This window comes from Xyrauchen texanus, chromosome 41, assembly GCF_025860055.1.
Source record: "Xyrauchen texanus isolate HMW12.3.18 chromosome 41, RBS_HiC_50CHRs, whole genome shotgun sequence".
In the NCBI taxonomy this organism is placed as follows: domain Eukaryota; kingdom Metazoa; phylum Chordata; class Actinopteri; order Cypriniformes; family Catostomidae; genus Xyrauchen; species Xyrauchen texanus.
The window spans coordinates 14908188-14935480 of NC_068316.1; the positions used below are offsets into that span (position 1 = coordinate 14908188).

The window sequence follows — 27293 nt, forward strand, 5'->3', positions numbered from 1 at the left end:
ACTCTTCTTTCCGGGATGGCTACAAATCCCTCCCCCGCCCCCCATTTGGCATATCGGACCACAATTCCGTTCTGCTTCTGCCCGCGTACAGGCAGAAACTGAAACGGGACGCACCCACCCTCAGAACGATCCAGTGCTGGTCGGACCAATCAGACTCTGCGCTACAAGACTGTTTTGATCACGCGGACTGGGAGATGTTCCGGTCCGCCTCTGATGACAACATCGAGGTTTACGCTGACAGCGTAACGTGTTTCATCAGGAAGTGCGTAGAGGATGTTGTTCCGACCAAAACAATACGGATATACCCCAACCAGAAACCATGGGTTAACGGCGATGTTCGCGCGGCACTCAATGCGCGGACCTCCGCTTTTAATTCTCCTAACACGGAGGATCGTAAACAAGCCAGTTATGCCCTCCGTAACACCATCAGTGCAGCCAAACACCAGTACAGGCACAAGCTTGAAGGTCAGTTCAACACCACTGACTCTAGAAGTATGTGGCAGGGAATTAACACCATCACGGACTACAAACGGAATAAAGACTCCGCCGTGAACACCGCTGCATCTCTCCCGGACGAACTTAATACATTTTATGCTCGTTTTGAGGACAATAACACCGCCCTCGCGGAGAGAGTATTCGCGGCTGACGCTACAGAGATTGGTTCACTCTCCGTCTCTGTTGTAGATGTAACCCGATCCTTCCGACGGGTGAACATCCGTAAAGCTGCGGGTCCAGACGGCATTCGTGCGCGAATCAACTGGCTGGTGTTTTTACGGACATTTTCAATCTGTCCCTCTCCCTGTCTGTAGTCCCCACATGCTTCAAAACATCAACCATTGTGCTTGTACTGAAGCAAGCCACAATCACTTGCTTAAATGACTGGCGTCCTGTTGCTCTGACCCCCATCATCAGCAAATGCTTTGAAAGGTTAATCAGAGATTACATCTGCTCTGTTCTGCCCCCCTCTTTGGACCCATTGCAGTTTGCCTACCGTAACAACCGCTCCACTGATGATGCCATTGCATCTACACTACACACTGCTCTCTCCCATCTGGAAAAAAGGTACACATATGTGAGAATGCTGTTTGTAGACTACAGCTCAGCATTCAACACCATAGTGCCCTCTAAGCTTGATATGAAACTCTGGGCTCTGGGCTTAAACAGCTCACTGTGCAGCTGGATCCTGGATTTCCTGTCAGGCAGACGTCAGGTGGTTAGAATGGGCAGCAACACCTCCTCATCACTGACCCTCAACACTGGATCCCTGCAGGGCTGTGTTCTTAGCCCTCTCCTGTATTCCCTATACACACATGACTGTGTGGCAACACATAGCTCCAATACCATCATTAAGTTTGCTGACGATACGACGGTGGTAGGTCTGATCACTGACAATGATGAAAGAGCCTACAGAGAGGAGGTGCACACTCTGACACGCTGGTGTCAGGAGCACAACCTCTCCCTCAACGTCAGTAAAACCAAGGAGCTTGTAGTGGACTTCAGGAGAAAAGACAGAGTACACAGCCCCATCACCATTAATGGAGCACCGGTAGAGAGAGTCAGCAGTTTCAAGTTCCTCGGTGTCCACATTACTGAGGAACTCACATGGTCCTTCCACACTGAGGCCGTTGTGAAGAAGGCTCACCAGCGCCTCTTCTTCCTGAGACGACTGAGGAAGTTTATACTGTAGAGAGCATCCTGACTGGCTGCATCACCACCTGGTATGGCAATAGCACCGCCCACAACTGCAAAGCCCTGCAAAGGGTGGTGCGAACTGCCAGAAACATCATCGGAGGTGAGCTTCCCTCCCTCCAGGACATATACACAAGGCGGTGTGTGAAAAAAGCTCGGAGGATCATCAGACACTCCAGCCACCCGAGTCATGGTCTGTTCTCACTGCTACCATCAGGCAGGCGGTATCGCAGCATCAGGACCCGCACCAGCCGACTACATGACAGCTTCTTCCCCCAAGCAGTCAGACTGTTGAACACTTGATCTATCAGGATCAATAATTAGCACTGCACTTTATTAATGTATAATCTCACACTGGACTGTCAACATATTCTCCTCCATTCAACTACTTATATATATTTCATATACTCCCACTTATTGTATATTGTGTATTCTATATTGTGTGTATTGTTTACTGTGCATTGTATATAATTATTGTGTTGTGTAAGTATGTGTACATTTGATATGTAAATTGTTGTTGTGTAAGTATGTTGTTTATTGTAATTGGTATATGTCTCGTCACTGTCATGACTGCGATGTTGCTCGGAACTGCACACAAGAATTTAATTGTGTTTAATTTAATTTAGTTGATCCAATTGAAAGAACTTAGTTTAATAATTTTAAACCATGACTTTTTTCTCCATTTTACCAACATCTTATGGGGTTTTGTTTTCCTTGTCACAGTCACCTTCGGCTTGCTCATTGTGTTTCTAAATACAATTATTATTTAATTACTTATTTTTATAAACACTTATTTATTGTATTTAATCAAACTACACAATGATGACTCTAAGGCTTTATAAATATTAAGGTTCCATTTTCTGTTAATGCATGATCTTCTGTAAAGCTGCTTTGAAACGATGTGTGTTGTTAAAGGCGCTATACAAATAAAAATGTCTTGACTTGACTATAGTGGGAAGTTCTTGTGTCAGAAATGGGTTACTTATTATTTTGTTTGACTAACAACAAATGTTACATATTGTAACAACATTACAATACATATGTATCATACTATAATGCTGTATATTTTTATAAAGTAAGTTGTACAAAGCTGTGTTTAGGTGAACATTTGCAAGTCTGTATGTACACTGTTAGCATTTAAATCCTGAGGTTGCACCTGACCTGCATCAAAATAAATCCAGTTTGAATTATTGTAAAAAATACTTTTGCCAGCCATATTAAAGTTAACAGAGTGCAACAATTGCTTTCTAACTAGACTCTGCCATTTTTAAGTATTACATCGAGCAATTTTGAATTTAAAGACATTTCAAGGAGCATACCCAACATACATCTTTAGAAGAAGCATTGCTTCATGAGTTAATGTGGGGTTAGAGACATGTATATTAATCTTGTGCTGCATATAGGTGCCCTTTATATGTCAGACAATGTCAGTGCAGTTTCTCATTCATAGAGAAAAACAAGCAGAAAAATTCATTTGTTTCATGTTGTGTTTAAAGAATTTGGCACAATATTGAACTCAAACACAAATGGAAGTCAACCAGAACCTTTGTCAAAAAGCCCTTGACACTAAAGAGCCCATTTCATTCAAAGAAAGATTCCTTAAATGATGATTCTTGTACCATGCACCATTTCTCATCCTCCAAACCCTTGCAGATTTTAAGAGTGTATTGCTCTAACTGACTTGATGTCTTGTGTGTTGTTTTTTTCTCATGGCAACGCTTGTTGGGCTCCTCCAGAGCAGTTAGTGTTGACCCCTCTTAGCCAGGAATCCCCCGTCCAGCAGGACCAGCCCATGGGCTCCAACATGTGCTCCCGTCTGGCAGACAGGTTTGAGAAAAGTGAGTGCCCTCCCCAAGTGGGCTGCTGCCTTCCGCTACTGCTTGGAGCCTCACAGGTGCATGAAACCATCCCTTCCTCCAGTCCACACTGCATGGATAGACTAATGAAAGCTAACTTTCTCCACTCACACTGAAACATGGGGTGGGCTGTATGGCCAAAATCTTCAAAATAGCGTACGTATGGGTCAATGACGTGACATTAATGTTTTGTTCATAAATGTTGTTATTTAAAAATGCAGTTCTCACAACTTACTTGAAATACTACAATTTTACCTCTACTACAATGAACGTGTTTTCAATTAAAATAAACATTTTAATAAAAAATTAAATCTGGAAATAAGAAATCTCTAAAAGAAGAAAATGTGGTGTAACTATCCAGAGACAGTAAAAATAAATAAATAAATGTCTCATTAAAAGCTGAAATTCTTACAAATATAAATGGTGAAAAGTTTGTAATATCTTTTTTATTTCTTTAAAAAAAAAATAAGCAGTACAATTTTTGAAAAATTTGTCCACAAAATCAAAGTCATAAGGTGTAACCAACACGCAGGTTGCTATTCGGTTGTTATTTGACAAAAAAAACAGGGTTCCCACTTTTTTCAAGGCACAATTTTCCAGGACATTTCCAGGATATTTTATTTGCCCAATGGGTGTAATGTTTAAGGAAAAACACAAGAAAGGTCATGATGTATATTATGGTTATTGAAAGGTTATTTTTTCTGAATTCATTACACACATTAATTTTAAAGTGCACAGCAAATGCAGATTATATATTTATTGAATTATATTGCAGGATTTTGCAATTTAAAAATCACACTTGGACATTGTCATTTTAATTATATATATATATATATATATATATATATATATATATATATATATATATATATATATATATATATATATATATATTTTTTTTCCCAAATATGTAAAATTCTGAGACATTCTGCGTTGTATACATGTAGCTAATGCCATTTTTATGACTGGATTCAATACTTCCACATCACGGAAATCATAGAGCCCTACATGTGGTAACTGCGGTAAAAGCGGACTTGGATTGTTCATTTAGTATTGAAAATGAATTGACATCCCAAGGTGTAAAGGCCACATCGCAATGCTACCATCTCGTGTTGTGAACTCCTTTTCAAAATAATCAGCAGTCTGACTGTCCACCCTTGTCTAAGGTTTACAACTCAAATGCTTTTGTAGTTAATAAAACTGCAATTATCAATACTTAATTTATTTTGTCGGCACAAAGCATAGATGACAGCAGATGAGCAGAGCATGTATGGTTCAGGGCAAGGTGCAAGGACATTTTTTTAATACCATTTCTTGATGGTTACACCAAAAAAATGCTATAAATGGTAACAGAACACAAACATTCCTATGAAACTGATACATGTGTTTTTAACAGATTTATTATTTTTTAAAACATTTTTTTAATATTTTTCATTTTTATAACCTTGGACAACCTTATTTGTCAATGACCCCTATATCACAGTATAGTTATTTTTGTTGGAAATTCAATACAATTATTTTTATCATTTTCACTTTTTTTTGGAACTTGCCATGAAAACACAGAAAAGACTATTAAAAAAATGAATGATACATCAGTGCAAAAACAGCTTCACATTATTTACCACTTTTTGGTATGAAAACAAAAGCCTCCAAAATAATAAAACTAATATTATAAAATGGATATTTACTATTCTAAATACTAAACTTCACTTTAACGTTGTGTCTTATAACACTTCTTTCCGCTCTGTATTTTCGCTTTACTCAAGGATACTTTGTCGCTTTTGGAAATAACATAAAGCAGTCCAGCCCACTGATAGACGCACAAATATAATTTAGCGATGTCTACAGTGGTATAAACGTTACAATTTTTACTAGTTGACACATTTCTACTGTCTCATTGTATATGCCGTCATACCACCCAGCCCTACTGACACAATCCTGCTGACTAATCTGAATTTTGCATAGGCGTTCATGTTATTGCATCCACACAGACATAGCATGCAGCAAGGTATGCACCAAAATATCAGTCCTTCAGGTGTTTGGTGTTGTGTCCACTACAAAAAATCATGTTCTTTATCACTGTTTTTGTCTTGTTTTCCAGCAAAACTATCGAAACATCCTTAAAACAAGATAAATATACTTAGGTCGCATAAAGTCAAATTATATATTAAAACTAGTTTAAAGAGAACATACACTCACTGAGCACTTTATTAGTAACACCTCTACACCTATTTAAGTGTATATGATTATCTAAACAGCCAATCATGTCGTAGCAGTGCAATGCATAAAATCATGCAGATACAGGTCAGAAGCTTCAGTTAATGTTCATATCAAGCATCAGAATGGGGAAAAAAATAGATTTCGACCATGGCATAATTGTTGGTGCCAGACAAGCTGGTTTGAGTATTTCTGTAACTGCCGATCTCCTGAGATTTTCATGCACAATAGTCCCTAGAGTTTATTCAGAATGGTGCAAAAACAAAAAACAACCAGTGAGTGGATAGCAATACCTTGTTTATGAGAGAGGTCAACAGAGATTGGATAGACTGGTTTGAGCTGACCGAAATGTTACGCTAACTCAGATAACCGCTCTGTACAATTGTAGTGAGCAGAATAACATCTTAGAATACACAACATGTCTAACCTTGAGGCAGATGGGCTACAACAGCACTTTATTAGTACCATAGTGTTCCTAATAAAGTGCTCAGTGAGTGTATATTGAATGAAGTTTATTTACCAAACAGTTTTTTTCTTGTTTTAGTGAGGGTTAAAACAATAATCTTAATTCAAGATATGTTCTCTGAAAACAAGTCTTAATATTTTACGAAATATATCTTGTTTAAGGATGTTTACATATTTTGCAGTAAAATAAGACCAAAATTATTTATAATATGCAAAAGGTTAGAATGTGATGCTTGCATGGCTTTTGCATGAGGTTGGGGGTGACAGGTGTGCCTAGTGGTGTAAAGTGAACAGTCTCACCTGTGCTCTGGGATAAACCCAGTCAGGATTAGGCACAGGTGAATTTGCAGAGCTGACAGAAAGAGGATTACTAACACTAGTCAATATGACTGTAAGAGGCTTTAATTCCTCATTCACATTTTCCATCGCCATAGCGACCCAAGCTGCAAGTGCATCCCACATTCCTAGCCTCGGGGGTAACCGGGACCTGTGGGTCACCGTGGCAACAGGACCAACATGTCACGACGAGGGCACACCAGGTCTAGGCGAGGCTCTGTAGGTAATGGGTTTCTGAACCTCTGGTGGAGCTACATTCAGGAAGCTTTGAGTGTGACTATAGCATGCAGTTTATTAATTATTAAGAGTCTTCATGAGCATTTAATATTTGTTGCGTGCTTGGGTTTTGTTTAGTCTTGTTTAGGCTGTCTGTTGAATTAACAGCATAAGGACTGGTCCACATTGCAGCTTATATGCTTCCTCTAGGTCACATTATTCAACATCATGGCCTCAACTTTCACTGCTATGATGATGACACTCAGCTTTAAGCACACTGCCCCATTCCCCACAAGTTCCCGCTCTTAATGTAAAAAAGACATCAATTCATGGATGATCAGTAACTTTCTAAAACTCAACACTGATAAAACTGACGTACTGATAGGTGGGTCTCCAAGTGTTTTATCATGCCTCCCTGATCAGTTGGTCGGTATTAATGGTGTCCTGGTCAGACCCTCCGCTATTGTTCGTGATCTTGGCATTATCATTGACCCCATATTCTCTTTCCACGCTCACATCTCTTCTCTCACAAAAACGTGTAGTTTACGTATGTAACCTCCGTTCCCCGATGGAGGGAACGAGATGTTGTGTCAGAGAAGCAACACTAGGGGTCTCTCTTGAGCGCCGATATTCACCTCTGGACTATGAAAAAAGGCCAATGAGAGTTGGCAACCAGTATTTGCATGTCCCGCCCCGGACATACGGGTATTTAAGCGGCGCAAATACGGGAGTTCATTCAGGATTTTTCTGAGGAGCCGGAAATGGTCCGGCCACAACAGTGGCTCGGCTCAGCGATGTGGCAGGGGAGACACAACGTCTCGTTCCCTCGATCGGGGAACGGAGGTTACATACGTAACCTAGACGTTCCCCTTCTGTCGCTCTCTCCACGTTGTGTCAGAGAAGCGACACTAGGGGTCCACTTATAAAAGCGCCACGCGCTGAGCCGTGTACGTGAACTGCTGATACAGGAGCGAGCAGGTATTCTTACGTGCAGGAGACCAACTGTATCAGGCTGCACGTACCCTTCCCCAATGCCCCATTTAAGCCATCAGGCCAATAGGGGGCTACCAGAATGACTTGCTCCTCGTCCTCCCTGAACTTGCATAGCACCTGTGCAAGAAGGCTCACTGGGGGAAATGCGTACTTGCGCAGCCCCGCGGGCCAGCTGTGCGCCAGAGCATCTGCCCCGAGGGGAGCCTCTGTCCGGGCATACCAGAGCGGGCAGTGGGAGGTTTCTTGGGAGGCAAACAGGTCTACCTGAGCCTTGCCGAACCGGTCCCAAATCAGCTGGACCGACTGGGGGTGGAGCCTCCACTCCCCGCCAGGCAAGCTTTGTCTTGACAGCGCGTCCGCTATCACATTGAGGTTGCCGGGATGTGAGTGGCGCGAGTGACTCCAGTCGCTGCTGACTCCAAAGGAGGAGACGACGGGCGAGCTGTGACATGTGGGGAGCTGTACTCCGCCTTGGCGGTTTATGTAGGCTACGACCGTGGTGCTGTCTGTCCTGACTAGGACGTGTTTGTTCCGAAGTTAACGGAGAAACTTCTGCAGGGCCAGACAAACAGCCAGCAGCTCTAGGCAGTTGATGTGCCAGCGCAGCGGCCTCGGTTCCACCGCCTGCGGCTGCGCGCCCGTTGCACACGGCGCCCAACCCAATTTGGAAGCGCCGGTTGTGACCAGAACGCATCGGGACACCTGCTGCAAGGGTACACCTGCCCTTAGAAAGCAGAGGTCTGTCCAGGTTTTGAAGGTTTAGCGGCAGACAGAAGTAACTTTTACGCTATGCGTGCCGCGGCGCCATGCTCGCCTCGGACTCGAGTCCGGAGCCAGTGCTGAAGTGGTCTCATATGCATCAACCCCAGCGCGCCGCCGTGGAGGATGCCATATGCCCCAGGAGCTGTTGGAAACGTTTTAGCAGGACCACGGCGCCTGGCTTGAAGGAAGCGAGGCATTTCAGCATTGACTGAGCACGCTCGTTGGAGAGACGTGCTGTCATTGAGACTGAGTCTAACTCCAGACCGAGAAAAGAGATGCTCTGGACCGGGAGAGCTTGCTCTGTTCCCGGTTGACCTGAAGCCCCAAACGGCTGAGGTGCCTGAGCACCTGGTCTCTGTGTGCGCATAGTAACTCTCGAGAGTGAGCCAGTATGAGCCAGTCGCCGAGGTAATTGAGTATGCGTATGCCGGCTACTCGGAGCGGGCAAGAGCTGCCTCTGCGACTTTCGTGGAAGACGCCGAGGGGACAGAGACAGGCCGAAGGGGAGGACTTTGTACTGATACGCCTGGCCGTCGAACGCGAACCGTAGGAAGGGTCGATGTCGAGGGCAAATTGAGACGTGGAAGTACGCGCCCTTCAGGTCTACCGCTGCGAACCAATCTAGATGCCGGATGCCAGATAGAATTTGTTTCTGGGTGAGCATTTTGAACGGGAGTTTGGACAAGGTCCGATTGAAAACTCGCGAGGTCCAAGATCGGTCGTGAAGCCGCTTTCTTGGGTACAACAAAGTAAGGGCTGTAGACACCCTTCTTCGCTTCGGTTGGAGGGACAGGCTCTATCGCGTCCTTTAATAGAAGGGAGGCGATTTCTTCGCGCAGGGAATGGGCATGTTGGCCGTGTACTGCGGAAAAATGTACGCCCACGAAGGGGGCGGAGACCTGGCAAACTGAATTGGCGTAACCGAGTCGAATGGTCCGGTGCAGCCAGCGTGACGGGTTGGGCAGTGAAAGCCAAGCCTCTAAGCTCCGTGCTAGGGGCACCAAGGGGACGAAGTTTTTGACGCATCCGGCGGGCTTCGCAGCAGTGCGGAACAGGTAACGCGGCGCCGGGAGGCAACGTGGCGCCCCGAGGCTCGGTGCTGAGAATAAACTCAAAGCACTTACCTTGCTCACGCGACCCGGCAGGGGCGGGTTCGTGACTGAGGAGGAGGTCTGATGCTGGCGCCCTCTGGACTCGCCTAAACTGGCCGGCCGGGAACATTCGTGAGGCTGAAGGCGGGGACACCGCGTCCATGGAGCCGGGACTGTTGAGGCCTGAAAGCAGAGTGCCGTGGAGAACGGCATTTGCGGGCCAGGTGACCCCAGAGACAACAAGGAAATAGCTCTATAGAGTGTAACGAATTTAACAAAAATTCTCCTCCTGGCCCTCCACCGGGAACGGAGTGGTCTTACCAGCTCCGAGCTAACGCCTCGGTCTCTGGGTCTGTCATCTCAGGAGCTCTGGGAGCCTTCTGGGTCCTCAAGGGGGTCCGTGGAGACGATGGGCGTCCAACTTCTGGCGGGGGCTCAACGCTGGGGCTGAGAGCTGGGCCCACTCACTTGTTAGTTGAGGCGAGCACCACTTTCTTTCTTTCTTGAAAGCCGCAGGAGGACGCCTCGACGAAGCAGACAGGGCATGGCCCCTGGCGCAGGTTTGCAGCAGGGCAGGATGCGTTTTTTGCTTGAAAATAGCCTTCGTCTGTTTCTTCACCACTGAGGACTGCTGGGCTAAGTCGCCAAGTGGTGTCGCCGAATGGACGGAGCTGGGAGACGGGGCGCTTTGAGAAAGCGTGCTTTGTCTGCCTCCCGCACTGCCTGTCCATCGCTGCGTTTCTGGACCACGGAGTGGCCATCGCCTGTTCGAGTGCAGTTCCTGCAGCACGCCAAGAACAGGACTACCCAAGTGCAGATTTTGAAGTGCCCTGGCCTGGTGGACTTGCAGGAGGGGCCATGGCGTGCAGGGGGAGCGGTCTGGGACCATTCTACCACCGAGGGTAGCGAGAGCGGAGGAGTGAGGAAGCTGGGCTTGCTCAGCTCTTCATGCACGCCCGGAAGGAATCCAGGGGCGCGGCTGTGAGCGGTGCACATGCCCGCGGAACCAATTAAGCCCGGGAAGCATAGCGGACCTTCTTAGCGCCAGGCTCAGACTGGGCGGAGACCGAGGTGGCGGCCCAGGCGAAGTTATCCGCGATCCAACGCCGCTGTTACGCTCTCCGATGCAGCGGTGATGTCGCATCATCCAATGCTGGGGAGCTCGAGGGACCGGACGGTAGGCCGTTAAGCAGACCGCGACTAATCCCGAAGCTCGAGGGAAGCAGGCAAGCGTGCCGGGAGGCGGAGGTTTTCGGGGATTTACCCGCGAAAGTGTCCCGCTATTCTCCCCAGATCGCTCTCCATCGCCACGGCGCCTGCCTCAATCCCATAGGAAGGAGGTGAGGCGCGGGGCGGCTGAGATGGCTCTCTCACTACAAGAGAAAGCAGAGATCGCAACGCTGCCGCCGCTATGTTCTCACACTGAAAACATAACCCATTGGAGAGAATGCTCATCCCGAGCTCGGACAAGCAAGCGTGCCGGGGACTCGGACAAGCAAGCGTGCCGGGGAGGCGGGTGGTTTCGAGGGGGTTCACCCGGCGAAACGGAGCCCGTCATTGTCCCCAGATCGTTTTCAACGCCAGCGGTGCCTGCCTCAATCCCGTGGGAAGGAGGCAAGGCGTGGGGCGGCTGAAGCGGCTTTCTCACTACAAGAGAAAGCCTACGACCGCTAATGCTGTCATGGCTATGTTCTCGCGACTGAAAACATAGACCATTCATAAAAACGCTGCCTGCGTGTGATCGCAACCCAGGAATGCAAGGCAGTTTTTATGACAGTCAGAGGTGGGGAGACATCAACCACATCCAGAAACTACACAGGGGCGAAATATCGCCTTTAAAAAGACGCCGCCCTGAGAAGGACGCTCAACGCCGCTGTGTTTTGCTCTTTAGAGCTAAATTACTCTTTTAGAATAACTCTTTCGAAGTTGTCTGCGCTGTCGAGCTCCAGGGGCAAGAACGCACAGCTGTGCACGAAGGAGAAAGCCGCTGTTATGCGCCGCCAGATCCAACAGCATGCAGAGCGCCAGAGGATTAACCAAGAACTTGGTGTGTAACTCGCAGCAGAGTTCATGCACGACCATCGGCTCCGAAGAAATTTTCTGAATGAACTCCCGTATTTGCGCCGCTTAAATACCCGTATGTCCGGGGGCGGGACATGCAAATACTGGTTGTCAACTCTCATTGGCCTTTTTTCATAGTCCAGAGGTGAATATCGAGAGCTAAGAGAGACCCCTAGTGTCGCTTCTCTGACACAACATGGCGAGAGCGACAGAAGGGGAACTGCTTTCTATCATCTACGTAACATTGAGCAACTCCGCCCCATTCTTAGCACCAAAGATGCAGAAACTCTTGTTCACACATTTATTAATTCTAGACTTGACTATTTTAATGCCCTCTTTTCTGGCCTCCCAACTAAAACAATAAACAAATTGCAGTACATCCAGAATTCAGTAGCTAGGGTTCTCACCTACTCAAAGAAACCCTCTCACATCACTCCCATACTTTGTAGGCTACACTGGCTACATGTCTCCTATCGTATCAAATACAAATTTCTCCTTACAACATTCAGAACTTTACATGGTCTTGCCCCCTCATACATCACTGAACTTGTATGCCACTATACTGCACTACGCTCACTCAGGTCATCTGATTTGGGCCTATTATTCATTCCATGTTGCAAGATGACCTCACTAGGTGGTTGGGCTTTATGCACACTTGCCCCTTCACTTTGGAACTCTATACTCTATCAGTCTCACTTTGACCTATGCTTTTCCGACTCTTAAAATGATTATTATTATTGTAAAAAATATGATGCTGTTTTTTTATTTATCCTCAAAAGCGCTCTTTGTATCAACCCTGTTACCTTGTAAACATGACTTTGATTTTAACGTGGACTGATAAAAACACTGTGTGACTACTCATGATAGATGTGTAATGTCATCCAATCAGATTAGAGCTTGCCAGATTGAGAAAGTGCTTTCAAGTAATGATGCAATATGCAGTAGACCAGGGTTTCTCAACCACTGCGACACCCTTTTTTTGAATGCCAGTCATCCATGACCCACTGGGCTCTTTTGGATCTATTAATTCCAAAACGGCTCCAGTGAGAAGTCATAAAGATTTGTTCCCCCTTTTGAGTGTTTTGCAGTGAAGTAAATCATATTTCTAATTAGCTCAGTGTGAAGGTGTCTCAACCCCGTTATTGGAAGATAAACTAGTATTTTTTCCTGTTATGACTGTTTTGACAAATATCTCTTTTAAACTATTCAAACGAGTTTGACAGATTCGCTCTGATGAGTGACTTGCAGGTGAGATTGAGAGCATGCATTCTTGATTGATAGATGGCGTGTGTGCGCATATACTGTTTCTATTAACGTGCCCGCTGACGGATATTCTTTGCTGTTTATTTCCCTCTCTAATTGTCTCTGATAAAGGAACACCTTAATTGTTTTCATGCACATTTGATAGGCTATTGAGGTTGTGACCCAGTGGTTGAGAAACCCTGCAATAGACAGCCTACAGTTTATGGCTGATACATGTTGTTTTTCTGGGTTTACTGTATAAATGTGGTACTTCCATGATGCTTCGCTGGGTCACTGTCCTCTTGACCCGGTTCAAGTGCCAGTGTGTTGTGGCAGCAGAAAATTCCACACAATAGAGTAATTTGACACTCAATTGAGCAGCATGACAAAAGTGAGACTAATCATAGTATAATACAAGCAGAGAGATGTGCAGTGATATTGCATGGAATAAGAGAGGGCCACTGAATGACTGCATGTGGTACAGGAGAATGCAGCAGGTAAAGTGAGCACGGGTACAAATGCATTGTGATAAATAATGCAAACCAGGTCTATTCATTATTTAAAAGCAAGCTGCTTTATTGTGGTGAAAAGCTGGCAGATAGCCAAATGACCACACTTACCCTGTAAAGTGCTAAGGGTCAAACTTAGACATGACTTAATCAAGGTGGGTGCACACTGTTCAATTTTGGCCACGATTCTGCCGTTTGAGACAAATTTCTGGAATCCTAAAGGATTTCTCTCGTCGCAGGGAAAAATCGACAATCTTACAACGTTTAGTGTGACATGTTCACAGATGGCCAGCTAATAGCCTTTGCGATGATCTTCAGCCTCTGACGAAGTTTGGCAGTGTCTGAAATTCAGAAAGGGCAACCTCAAATCGCAGCAGCAGCATCTAGCAGCGGCACTTCTGGTGTCATGCTCAGATGCCACTGACTTTACGGCATGTGCTTCTGTTTGTGGCTGGTGCCATTGAATTTAAATGGGATATGCCACTGTTTATGGATGATGCTGCTGCATTTACATGGTCATATGCCGCTGTTTATGAATGATGCCACTGAATTTATGCGGCATCTGCCGGTGTTTATGTATGATGCCAGTGAATTTACATGCCATCTGCCGCTGTTTATGAATGATGCCAGTGAATTTACACGGCATCTGCCGCTGTTTATGAATGATGCCACTGAATTTACACGCCATCTGCCGCTGTTTATGTATGTTGCCACTGAATTTACATGCCATCTGCCGCTGTTTATGTATGTTGCCACTGAATTTACATGCCATCTGCCGCTGTTTATGAATGATGCCACTGAATTTACACGCCATCTGCCGCTGTTTATGAATGATGCCACTGAATTTACACGCCATGTGCCGCTGTTTATGAATGATGCCACTGAATTTACACGCCATCTGCTCTGTTTTTTCAAAATGAGAATGTGGTAATATAGACAGGATGTTTGTTTAGCTACATTTTGCTATTCAATATCCTATTAAGACTTTGTTTACTTTGAAGCAGATTTTATTCAATTGGATCGGTTCTTCTCAATAGATTTTCAATGGGGTTCCCAGTGATTTGAGAATAACGTCTGTGATACTTTAATTGTAAGTACTCACTGTAAGGGACTATCAAGCAATTATGATTAAAATATTAGGCCTAACAGTAGTATTTTGCTTGTATCATACCTATAATACAATATGATCATATTAAAAAGGCCTTTTTCTGTTGGCATACTTAGTATTATTTTATAAGAAGTTTTTATTGCTATTATTTACAGGATGAGGTTTCTACATGCAGGTACAAAATATTACAAACATTTTCATTACCACAACCAATTCGAGGAGAGCAAAATTTTTTCCAAGAATATTTGTTCTTCATAGGTTACATTATGATTCAAATGCATTCAAAATTCATCTCTGATACTCACATTTTCTTGGAAAAAATTAAAACAAAAAGTACAAATATACAGCTATAAAAGCTAAGCCCGCTGTTCTTGTGCTTCTGGACATCAGTTAATATTCTGCCCATGTTTGAGCCTAATTGTGATGACTGTCTGCCACTGACAAAGGACATACAGGTACATTAGATAAAGAGTGCAAAATGACAATGTGTCAGAGGCTTTAGGCCTTGCTGTTATGTATATTACAGTTAGGATAAAACAGGAAAAAGAGCACACACCAGTTCTGTATAATGTTATTGCTTTGGCTTCCAGTTATTCTGAGTATATGGCCTATTTTAAGATCTTAATATCTGTCTTTAAGTCATGTACTTTCCCTCAGGATTTATAATTGATATGCTGCCAAAATATGTTTCTTGTAGAGCCCTTGGATCCACAGACTTTCTGATGACAGTGACAACACATCAGACCAATGTGAACCCACCTTCTGTATAACTCTTTAATACAATCTCCTTTTGCATAAACCATAATAAACATTATTCACTCTGTAAAAAGAAATTTCAGTTAAATATTTCCAAAATGTTATTACTTGATGCTTTCAAATGTTACCATCTTCTTTTAATGGTTTTATACTTTCACTGTCCATTTATTTTCACTTTCTATTTATTGCCTTCTTATATTTTACTGTAAATTGCTTCAAATTTCAATCAGTACTGCTTTTGCTTTTGTGTTACTTTGTATGCCAATCAGCACAGATTGGCTGACATTTGCTTATGTCAATTTGCGTCTGCTGTAGTAAATAAACATTCTAATAGGTTTCGGAAGTTTTTCTGCACCTCCTCGATTTAGCTAAATATCCTCACACAAAGTGCAACACATTCACAGTCACTTACAGAAGAAACGCCAGCAACAACAGGAATTTTGAGCAAGTCTTCATCCCTCATATAGTTACAATCTTCTATTTTAATAAATAAAAATGTCTAACTTTCTTTCAAATGTTTGATTATGGTTTATGCAAAAGGAGATTGTATTAAAGAGTTATACAGAAGGTTGGTTCACATTGGTCTGATGTGTTGTCACTGTCATCAGAAAGTCTGTGGATCCAAGGGCTCTACAAGAAAGATATTTTGGCAGCATATTAATTATAAATCCTGGGGGAAAGTACATGACTTAAAGACAGATATTAAGATCTTAAAATAGGCCAAATACTCAGAATAACTGGAAGCCAAAGTAAAAACATCCTACAGAACTGGTGTGTGCCCTTTTTCCTGTTTTATCCTAACTGTAATATACATAACAGCAAGGCCTAAAGCCTCTGACACATTGTCATTTTGCACTCTTTATCTAATGTACCTGTAGATGGTGTTGCAGGTTGTAGCCCTAGACCTGCTGGTGTGCTGATCAGGGTATGAAAAAGTAAAAGAGCATAGCATTAATGTTGATCCCCTAATATGATAATGTTTTAAACATTACTTTTACTTTTAAGCATTTCAAAGACAGTAATATAACACTGCATATTTTATTAAAAAGATTTCAGCCTATTCATAGAATGCACAATTTATTGTCAGCTGCCCCAAACAGAGGCAGGTCAGTGGCAGCATTTTTTTTGAGTCAGATATACTTTCTGCATTCTGGTGAATTTTGAATGCATTTGAATCATAATGTAACCTATGAACAGCAAATCAAATTTTAGAACAAATATTCTTGGAATATTCACTGGCATCATTCATAAACAGCGGCAGATGGTGTAGCAATTCACTGGCATCATTCATAAACAGCGGCATATGCCATGTAAATTCTCTGGCATCATTCATAAACAGCGGCATATGCCATGTAAATTCTCTGGCATCATTCATAAACAGCGGCATATGCCATGTAAATTCACTGGCATCATACATAAACAGAGGCATATGCCATGTAAATTCTCTGGCATCATTCATAAACAGCGGCAGATGGCGTGTAAATTCAGTGGCAACATACATAAACAGCGGCAGATGGCATGTAAATTCAGTGGCATCATTCATAAACAGCGGCATATGCCATGTAAATTCACTGGCATCATTCATAAACAGCGGCATATGCCATGTAAATTCAGTGGCATCATTCATAATCAACGGCAGATGGCGTGTAAATTCAGTGGCATCATTCATAATCAGCAGCAGATGGCGTGTAAATTCAGTGGCAACATACATAAACAGCGGCAGATGGCATGTAAATTCACTGGCATCATTCATAAACAGCGGCAGATGGCATGTAAATTCAGTGGCATCATTCATAATCAACGGCAGATGGCGTGTAAATTCAGTGGCATCATTCATAATCAGCGGCAGATGGCGTGTAAATTCAGTGGCATCATTCATAAACAGCGGCATATGCCATGTAAATTCACTGGCATCATTCATAATCAGCGGCAGATGGTGTAGAAATTCACTGGCATCATTCATAAACAGCGGCATATGCCATGTAAATTCACTGGCATCATTCATAAACAGCGGCATATGCCATGTAAATTCAGTGGCATCATTCATAAACAGCGGCATATGCCATGTAAATTCACTGGCATCATTCATAATCAGCGGCAGATGGTGTAGAAATTCACTGGCATCATTCATAAACAGCAGCATATGCCATGTAAATTCACTGGCATCATTCATAATCAGTGGCATATGATGTTTAAATTCAGGGGCATCAGCCTCCGGTAGCGGCACATGCTGTAAAGTCAGCGGCATCTGAGCATCACACTGTAAGTGCTTCTGCTAGATGCTGCTGCCGTGATTTGAGCCTGCTGTCTCTCCTGAAAATTAGTATGGTAGCCGTATAGTGTGACTGATATTACTATGGTCAGATGAGATATTCTGCTCCTCTCTCACACCCCAATTCATTTGCTCCGCTTTTGCACCATCATAGCAACATTGTGCCCAGTTATCACTCTACTCAAGCACTTTCAATGTTTTTTTTTTCTTTTCATTTTATATAAAAAGTTTGAATAAATAAATAAGCAGACAATACTTGGAGAAAAGTGTAACACATCATCAATATGAAAGCATTATTCTCTGAATTAAATAAATACAGAGCTTGGCTACAAAATGAAAATAAGCAAATAATTGCATTTTCTCTTTATTTTTCTTTACATTTATCATGCATTTTCTTTACAACGTTATTTTAATGACTATTTTACTTTTAATAAATGTACTTTAAATGTCTGTAAACTTCTTTAGTTAAGATTAACACCACTCCAATTTTATTTATAAATACATAAATAAAATAAAATAGAAAGATAGAACATATTATTATACCGGTAAGTATTTATGGGACGTTTTAATCTAAATCAGCAAATACAGCTGGATACATTTATAGAAATATATGTAATGTTTGTGCATCATCCATAGGAAATTTGCAAGCATGATATATTATCAGCCTTTATGAATTTTCGAAATTTTGCGTGGCCTATATGTTACCGATCTAAAAGAGGAGAAAGACGTGCTATAACCAACTTTTTTTTTCTCAAATGTGAATGGAGAAGTTTGTAACTTGGCCACAAGTCTTTTTATTTCCACAATGAATATTTGCTTGAGGAAGCTCATTATTAGGCTGCCTCCCGCACTCACGCTCATTCTCAACATCTGTAATTTTCTGTATTGTCTTATTATAGTCCTATTTGACAAAATCCATCTTTCTTGTAAATGTTAGCCTATGATCGTGATGAAGTGGTATTAGAGCAACGGAAATGCTGATGTCCTGACTTTCAGAGAGAGAAAAAAATTTCTCCTCTGTGGTGGGCAAATTTCGCGGTTTCGTTTCTACTCTGCAACACTCCCGTAACATGAGTCACATTCATTGATCGGGACGATCGGGACCACAGTTGACTACAATGTATATCGTGCAGTCTGAAATAATGTCGCACAGTGTGCCATGGCGATTGTAAAGGACTATTATAAATCGTATAGTGTGCACCCACCTTTAATCATAAGCATATATGTTATTGACTAGAAATGCATGAAATGTAAGTAATGTCTTGCATTAGTTATCCACAGGCCCAGGTGGAATCTTCGGGTGTTTTTCTGAGGTTAAATGTGCAGAATTCTGTAGAATGGAAGTTTTATTTTAGAATATTAAGAATGTTTCTGTGTTTGTTTTTAAGCTGAAATGCTCTGCCAAACTGTCATTTAGCAATTGTTGACAACAGTTTTTGGCTGGGGGCAGTGCACACATTATTTATATTCTGTTCATGAAAGCTGAACAAACAGTTAGTGTTTATTGTTCTTTTTATTTTTGTTTAAGTGCAAAATCAGCTTCATAGTGTTATTAAGACAACTTAAAACTAATCATAACAGAAACGTCTGTGTCCATTATGAAACTTGAGTAAGTTGGTTATGTGCCCAGTCAGTGTACTGCACATCATTTCCCAACATGATGCTGATTCCACAGTTCTTTGATGTTAATCAGGTCCTAACTGTTCGTCTGCCTGGCCATTTGTGAGTAAGTGAGGCTTTCATCTGTCACTGAATAAAATCGAAGAAGTATCTCATGGGCTTTATATCGATCATTAAGTGCGAATAGCTGAGTTGGGGAGAATAAATGTGAGAGGAAGAGAGTGATCATTCAGAGTGGGATTTGAGTTATGTGGTGAAAAGTGGGTTATATCTGATTCCTTGGTCCAGGTCCATATTTGATTCTACTAAGGAATTCTGTCTACTTCTACTCTTGGTGAACTTCTATTGTGCACCTTGCTTTGTATGTTTTGTTTTTTTGGTGAGGTGGGCCACCAGCTCACTCTTAAAGTCCATGTTACAATTAAGTGTCACCTTGGAAGAAAAAAAAGCTATATTTCATAACGAGATAAAATTGCATTTATTATATTGATTGCTCAGTTTGTGGCAAGATAGTTATAAGTGGCCAAGCTTGACACCAAAGAGATTTTATGCTTGCTATAGACAATTTCAAGGACGTAAACAATAAGAAAGGAATTAGAACACTACTGCACATGTCTAGCCTAGAAGCATTTCCGGTAGCAGCAACAGAGAACTGTCAAAATAAATGAATATAATAATAAAATGACTAGCACATACTTTTAGAGTCTAGACCAAACAGAACAAACAAGATATTTGCAAAAACTGAAAATAAACAAAAAGGTGTCCTTACCAGATCCTATAAATAAGACTCTGAGTCAACAAATGTTCTCAAAGAACATCAAACCTGAAGTGACTTATCCAGACGTATTGTTGATACTGAGCGCATCTATGAAAGAGAGGCGATGGAATTGATTAGATAATATGTATGCTATCGTTGTTAGTCCTGCACGTATCCATCCAGCTGTCTTGCTGCACTGAAGCAGTCCATGCGTCCATTGTCTTTGCTTTTTCAGAGATCTAAACACTTTCATTTCCGTTAGTTCCAGGCATCCAGGGAACATCCAGCCAACGAACAACATGTTCCACATTTTAATAATGGCATTTTATAACAATAGTGATAATATTAGAAAAGTAAATCGTGTTAAAGTCACTATGAATGAAGTGCCTCCCGCTGTTGTTTTGAATGAGGGTGCGTTCCATAAAGAAATAATCATTCCTATGCCGTATTCCCTTCGAAGACTTTACCATCCACTGTGAGAGCTTTGAAAGGCTAAAAGATGTGAGGCTCAAACTCATATTTTAAGTAATTTTTATTGGATATTCGGTTTGAGGCAATCATACAGCATGACTATCATGATTGTTCTCCTTTCAAAGTGCCCTTCGGAGGGTAATTTATCTAGTTTGGGACGCAGTCTGAGTTCGCGTCTATCAGGACATTTTCAAGGAACAAAATGAAGTCACTTCCTTAAACCATTTTGAAATGGTCTATATTTACATCCTGCACCTCAAAGCTTGAAGGAATATTCCGGGTTCAATACAAGTTAAGCTCAATCGACAGCATTAGTGGTATAATTTAGGTTAGCCCTCCTTTTCTTAAAAAAATAAGTAAAATAAAAATAAAAAATCAATGAGTCAATGGAAGTCAATAATCAGAATCAGCTTTATTGCCAAGTATACTTACACATACAAAGAATTTGTCTTGGTGACAGGAGCTTCCAGTGCACAACAACAATACAAAAACAGCAGCAAGACATAGATAATTAAAAATTCACTTAATCAAAAAAAAAAAGAATAATACAAATAAATAATTATACATATGCGTACATACACTCACCTTCATACATACCCACATACACACACGTAGTGAAAATTAAAAATCTGTTATATAAAGTACAAAAATACAATATATTATGTACAGTGCAATGTATGTAATGGCAGAAGTGGATATGTTGGATAATATAAATAGACTTAATTAAATAAATAGACTTAAATAAAATATAAATAGACTTAACTGTGCATTGCACATAATTATTGCTCAAAGGGGCCAATCTGTAAATGTTAAAATACTCCATGTTTCAAAAGTATAGTCACAAGACATAAACAATACGTGTTAACATGATTTTAGTATGATAAAATTGCATACTAACCTTTTCTGTTTAAAGTTAGAGCCAATTTTACAACTTTGTTGTCAGGACGATTTAATGTCAACAAACCCCCAAAAAGTCAAAAAATGACTATAAAATTACTATTTAAACACCTTTACAGCTCAAGTAATACATGAGTTTTAACAGAAGAATTTAAATTATTTAATAAGATTATAAACTTAACATTTCTGCCATCAAAACCTTCAAAAATGTGCCTCATTCACTTCCATTGTAAATTTGATCTTTTTTTAAAGAAAAGGAGGAATGAGTCGAAAGTAGGTTTTGTGGTATTCATCACTATACCACAAATGCTGTAGATTGAGCTTAACTTGTATTGAAATAACATAAACATAAAATTGCTAAAATAAAAAATAATAATTAACTCTTATCTAACACTAGATTTCCTCAAATTCACACAAAACGTTGTAAAAAATTATCTAAAAAGATTATATTGTATTTTAAATTGTAGATAGCAGTTTCTATTGATTTCCGTTTAGTCATCAAATGTTTGTAATTTATTTGCACATAAAGAAATTGTTAATATATTAGGAAGAAGGAAATAACAGTACACACAATAGTCCAGCAACCATGGATGTCACGTCCACGTTAACAATCGTATTCTCCAAAAATGCAGAATCAAACCAACTGTACATACAGTACATAGTGAATAAGATATTTACTTATAGCACACGTGAAGTGCTTTTACTTTGAAGTTGCACCAGAGATAGCAGAGATAAGCCACTTCTATTAAAATTAATGGGAGAAATTAGAATGCCCAACTGCAGCCAACAGTAAACGGATGTAGATAGGAAGTACCACCTTACAGGTAAAAGAGCCAATCACCTTTTAGAGCCAGACATTGCCTGTCAATCAACTCGAGAACGTACATGTGAATTAGCTATGAAAGATGGGAAAATTGTGGTTTATATCTTCCTGAGAGCATTCCAAACAAGGCCGACAGTGGACTGAATTGCTAGAAAGACGTTGATTGGACTCACGTGGGGATCAAGCGAGAAGCAGCAATCTTCTGACATTTTAAACTGCCTGGATCGCCTGCTTTGATTGTCATGGAGTGACCATCATGATTTGTGAATCAGAGGAACTTTTGAGCCTGATCCTGAAGTTTTGATTCTGGCTGATAGAATGCTAGATTTTCTTGAGGTTCGTGAATTACATCTGTTTAAACGGCATATCTGCTTATTTGCAAACCGTAAATAATAGAAGATGCTGGATGCTGGATTTGCAAGATGCTGGATTTGCAGAATTTTTGTGAGGTTTGTTTATTACATCTGTTTAAATGAGATATGCACATAGTATTTGCAGATGGTATATGATATTAGTTTTATTGATATTTGCCCTTTTATCATTAGACAAGACAGTTACAATTTGCAAGTTCAACTGTAGAAAACGGAAAGAGAGGGAGAATGAAAGAGTCGAGCACTATAAGATAATGAGCTCCAACACTGCTTTGATATGTGGACCGTTTAAATGTCACACATGAGTATATACACAAAAAAAAAAACCTTTACCTCTCTCCACTGACCCTCCCCAAGAGCCCTCCAAGAATGGCAAATATTTTCCCAATTTCCCAACAAACGAATCCAAATTCCCCAGTCTTCTAGATGACCCTTCTTTGAAAGCCACCACCCTCCCCATCTCAGAGCACCACTTCTGAAATGGGGGCACTCCAGCTAACTTCCTTCTGCTTAAAACAATTTGTCTGGTGATCATAACACTGGTTAGGACCCACTTTATTATGTTTATTCACTATATTGATGACCGCCACATCACCTAAAATACAGAGGTTGGGCAAAATGAAATTTGAGTGCCCAATACATCACACATAATACTATGAACCTTCAACCAAATCTAAACACACCACCAAAAAACATGGGTTGTGTCTTCATCTTCTGATTGGCATAGCCAGCAGGTGGGTGTGTCTTAAAAACCAAGCCTATACAATTTAAATGGGGTCCAAGAGTATTGATGTAAAATCTTGAAGTGCATAAGGCGCACCCTTGCATCTCTAGAGACAGACTTGATGTTTCTTAGAATTTTTTTAGAATTCTAGCACACCAATTTTCCTCCTCCAAAACCAAGTTTAAATCTTTCTCCCATAATCTTTTGATAGAAGTTAAAGCTCCTTCTCCCATACTCTGAATTAGCAGGGAGTAATACACTGATGCCTCATGACCTTTTCCAAAAGCAGTAATCACCACTCCCAGAGTATCTGCTGCTTTAGGGGGGTGTATGCTAATCCCAAAAACAATACAGAGCAGGTGGCGCAGCTGTAAATACATAAAGAACTTAGATCTGGGAATCCCAAAATTTTGAACCAAATTTTCAAAGGATCTCAACACCTCATTGAGTTTATTAACATCCCTCACAATCCACTCTGACCAGAAGAAGGGGAACTTATTAGTACATAATTTTGGGTTCAGCCACATGCTCGAGGCAACATTTAAATAAATGTCAGAATGAAACACTCTCACTGAGTGAAAATGCGAGATAACGGGGAGTAACTTAAATTAGTTTGATAGAAAGGCTAAAATTAACTCTATTTTAACACAAATTTGCTCAGAATAAAATACCCAAAAATGTAATGCCCGGTTTGGGCCACTGGAAGGCACCTTGCTGAAAAGCTGTTACCGGGGAACCCTGTCTGGTGCCCCTATTCAGTTAAATAGGGTAAAATTTTATTTCTAGAGTAAAATTATCTAAATTAATCTATTTGTTTGCACAGGCACTACCGGGTGTCTATAAAGTAGCTTAATCCAACCAATAAAAGTGTTCCCGAACCCATACATTTCCAAAATCTTAAAAAGATGATCCCATTTTACCATATCAAATGCCGTTTTGGTGTCAAGTGACCGGAGTCTGATCATTCACCACTGACGACATGATATAGATGAAACGTCTAATGTTATCAGAAGAGCTACAGCCCCGAATAAACCCCACCTGATCTATATGTATAAGTTCTATAAAAAAAAAGCCCTCATCATCAACGTTAGGTGCATAAATATTAGCCAAAATCAGACTTTGTCCCTGAATTTCTGCTAAAACAATAAGGATTCTTTCTAATTTATCTTTAATCTGTTTGAGACATTTGAATTGTAGATGCTTACTTAACAGTGTAATGGCTCCCCTGCTTTTTCTTGAGCCAGCACTAAAGAAAACATGTCCACCCCATATCTCCCCAAATTTTTCAGCTTCCTGCTGGGAAAGATGCAAATTAATATTTTACATTTTGACATATTAGAAACAATAATTGTGTCAAAAATAAAATTATAAAGAACACATTCCAACATTAGTGCAACAATCAACCCCCAAATTTCCCCCAAATCAAACAAACAGCAAAAATAAAAATCTGCAAATTAACCTTGCACATGATAGCGCCAACTGGCGTCCATCCCTCTAAACTCAAACAGTCCATGTACACCTACAAGAGCCCCCGCGACTATTTTGCCATTGGATTGCTCAAGTCCAGTGTTTCTATACAAAATTTATGAGAAAAAAATATAATCTCTAAAACAAACTCCAGCCAATAGGAGGCATAAGCACAAAGAAAGTGCAGATCATCCACAAAACTTTCCCGAAGGAGTGTTACTCCTCAAAACAAACTCACTTGGCAGAACCAGCACAAAAAGATACAAAAAAGGCGCTCAGTTTCCTCACCATGCGTTCAGACCAGAGGCGGCGAGAGCATCAAAATTCGCTCTGGCTGCCCTGCCAACAACGCTATCGAAGATTTGTGGATGCTCTGACATATTTGAAATAGGTGGCAACGTTTGTTGAGAATGCTTGGTTTTGTGAACTATATTTAAAGGGGACACAAAACATCCAGACATGTCGACATCTTTTTGACGACATATCACAAGTAGCGTATATCCTCATTAAATATTTTAATATAATATTATATAACCATAATATCCACTTCATCAACTCACATGGCACACCAACAATTTCAGACACCTTTGTCCACGCATCGTTTTTTTATTTTATTTATATCCCTGTAAGCAAATAGGGACAGATCAAAGATTATGGGAAAACCCGCCACGGCAATAATCAGTTTCTCTTCCATTTTGTCTTCGGAACTAATGTTTGGTGGGAACCTAAGTTTACACGGTTGTGTTCTCTAGACTTCGCTAGAGCGGAGCACTTCTATATTCCAATAGGTTGCCGCCGAACAGCGTCAAAGCTCATTACCATAATGTTGGCTGCAACTTTCCTCTGATGCCCACACTGCCCAAAACTCGCCGTGCCGCTTCTTGCCGCCGAGAGACGCTGGCTGTCATAGAAAATGAATGACTTCCGGTCGATATGACGCTCTCGCCGCCTCTGGTCTGAGTGCATGGTCAGACAGTCAAGTGGATGTTCAGTGAGTCGGTTAACTCGGCTGCAAAGTGTGTACCACAAAATAACTTACTTCCTCCAGTGACTTTATGAAGGACATCGTTTGCTGGGGACGTGAATGTTTTACGGCCATCCTTAGCATCTATTTTCAATTTGGCCGGGAACATCAATGCAAAAGCAACCTTCTGTTGATGTAAGAGTTTCTTACATTCCTTGAATCGATCACGTTTCTCTCTTGTCGAATTTGCAAAGTCTGAGAACAAGAAAATGCTGTGGTTCTTCCAAGAAAGCCTTCCTTTACTCCTTGCCTCGTGTAACACAAGATCTTTATCGGATGATCTCATAAATTTGGACAGAATTGATCGGGGGTTGCCGAGCTGGAACCATGTGAGCTCGCTTGATTTCCAGTTTATGGCCTGTTATGTCAAACAGACTTGGAAAGATCCCGTCCAGGAATTTCACCATATCCTGACCCACTTCGGCCTCTGGAATTCCAACAATATGGACGTTATTCTGCCAGCTATGGTTCTCCAGTTCATCCGACGTGCTCCAAATCCACCTTAGTCGCTAGCAGATTAGCAGATTATTACCTCTCCAATGAATACATAATCGATCAGTTTCTCGACATACCCCACTCTTGTGGTAAACCTCAGTGAATTTTATCTCCATGGCAGTGAACGGTTGACACGTTACAGCAACATCCTCCCAAGTCAGCAAGGACCTTTCTCGCCGAATTTCCCTCATTTCTCCAACCAAATCGACTCCTGTGAGCGGGGCCTTGTCAAGGGTGTCAGCTTGAGCATGTAAGCCGAGGATTTTTTATTATTTGACATATTTTCCTCCTAGAACAGTTATGGAACAGAGTGTATCGAATCACACCATTTTATGACATTAATAGTGTTAAAACGAGCAATGTGCACAGAGCTCGCCGTTCACACATCCAAACCTTGCATGGCCTCACGTGACTCTCAGCCAATGTGATAATTAAAAAAGTCTGAATATCGGATGATTTATTGGCCTCGGCGATATATCTGTTGACCACTAATCATGTTGTTTACAAGAAAGAGCACCCTGCCTGCAGAATACAATCTCAGAAACCAAGAGGATCGGATGGAAGAATGGCCCTCCATAGCGTTAGAGGTTTTGTGTGTGTGTGTGTGTGTGTGTGTGTGTGTGTGTGTGTGTGTGTGTGTGTGTGTGTGTGTGTTTGTGTGTACTTACTGTAGCTACAGTTTGGGCACAAATTTGTACCCAGAAGTGAGCAAAATTCCTCTCTTTAGGGACATTTTGGAAAAACAATGATTTTTTAAATTCTGCTAAATAATGCAAAGGGTTTCTTTTTGGGTGTGTTTTGGGTTTGTTTATAATAATTATAGAAGATTTATATAAAAACAATAAAAGTCTATGGTAAGTCCCCATATAGATGTGTGTGTGTGTGTGTGTGTGTGTGTGTGTGTGTGTGTGTGTGTGTATGTGTGTCTCTTATCCCTCTTGTTTGTGGTTTTGAATGACTGAACAAGCATTTGAAATGGTAGACATGTAATTTTTCCAATGAACTGACTCACACCTCTATTATAGTACTTCCTGCTTACCTGTTCTGTCAGTGCATGTTAAATGCATTATA

General features: G+C 41.4%; 1 protein-coding gene across 5 annotated transcripts in view; it reads left to right on the top strand.

Moving 5' to 3' along the window:
- The window catches only part of LOC127634191 (phospholipid-transporting ATPase IB-like), a 105656-nt gene that overhangs the window by 13084 nt on the left and 65279 nt on the right, over positions 1-27293 (top strand). For 2 of the 5 annotated variants that reach the window (XM_052113628.1, XM_052113629.1), the window contains exon 2: positions 3426-3527. The exons of 2 other annotated variants lie outside the window; for them this stretch is intronic. In XM_052113628.1, the coding sequence (XP_051969588.1) occupies positions 3426-3527 (102 nt within the window). One more of the 5 variants, XM_052113632.1, reaches the window with a different exon arrangement.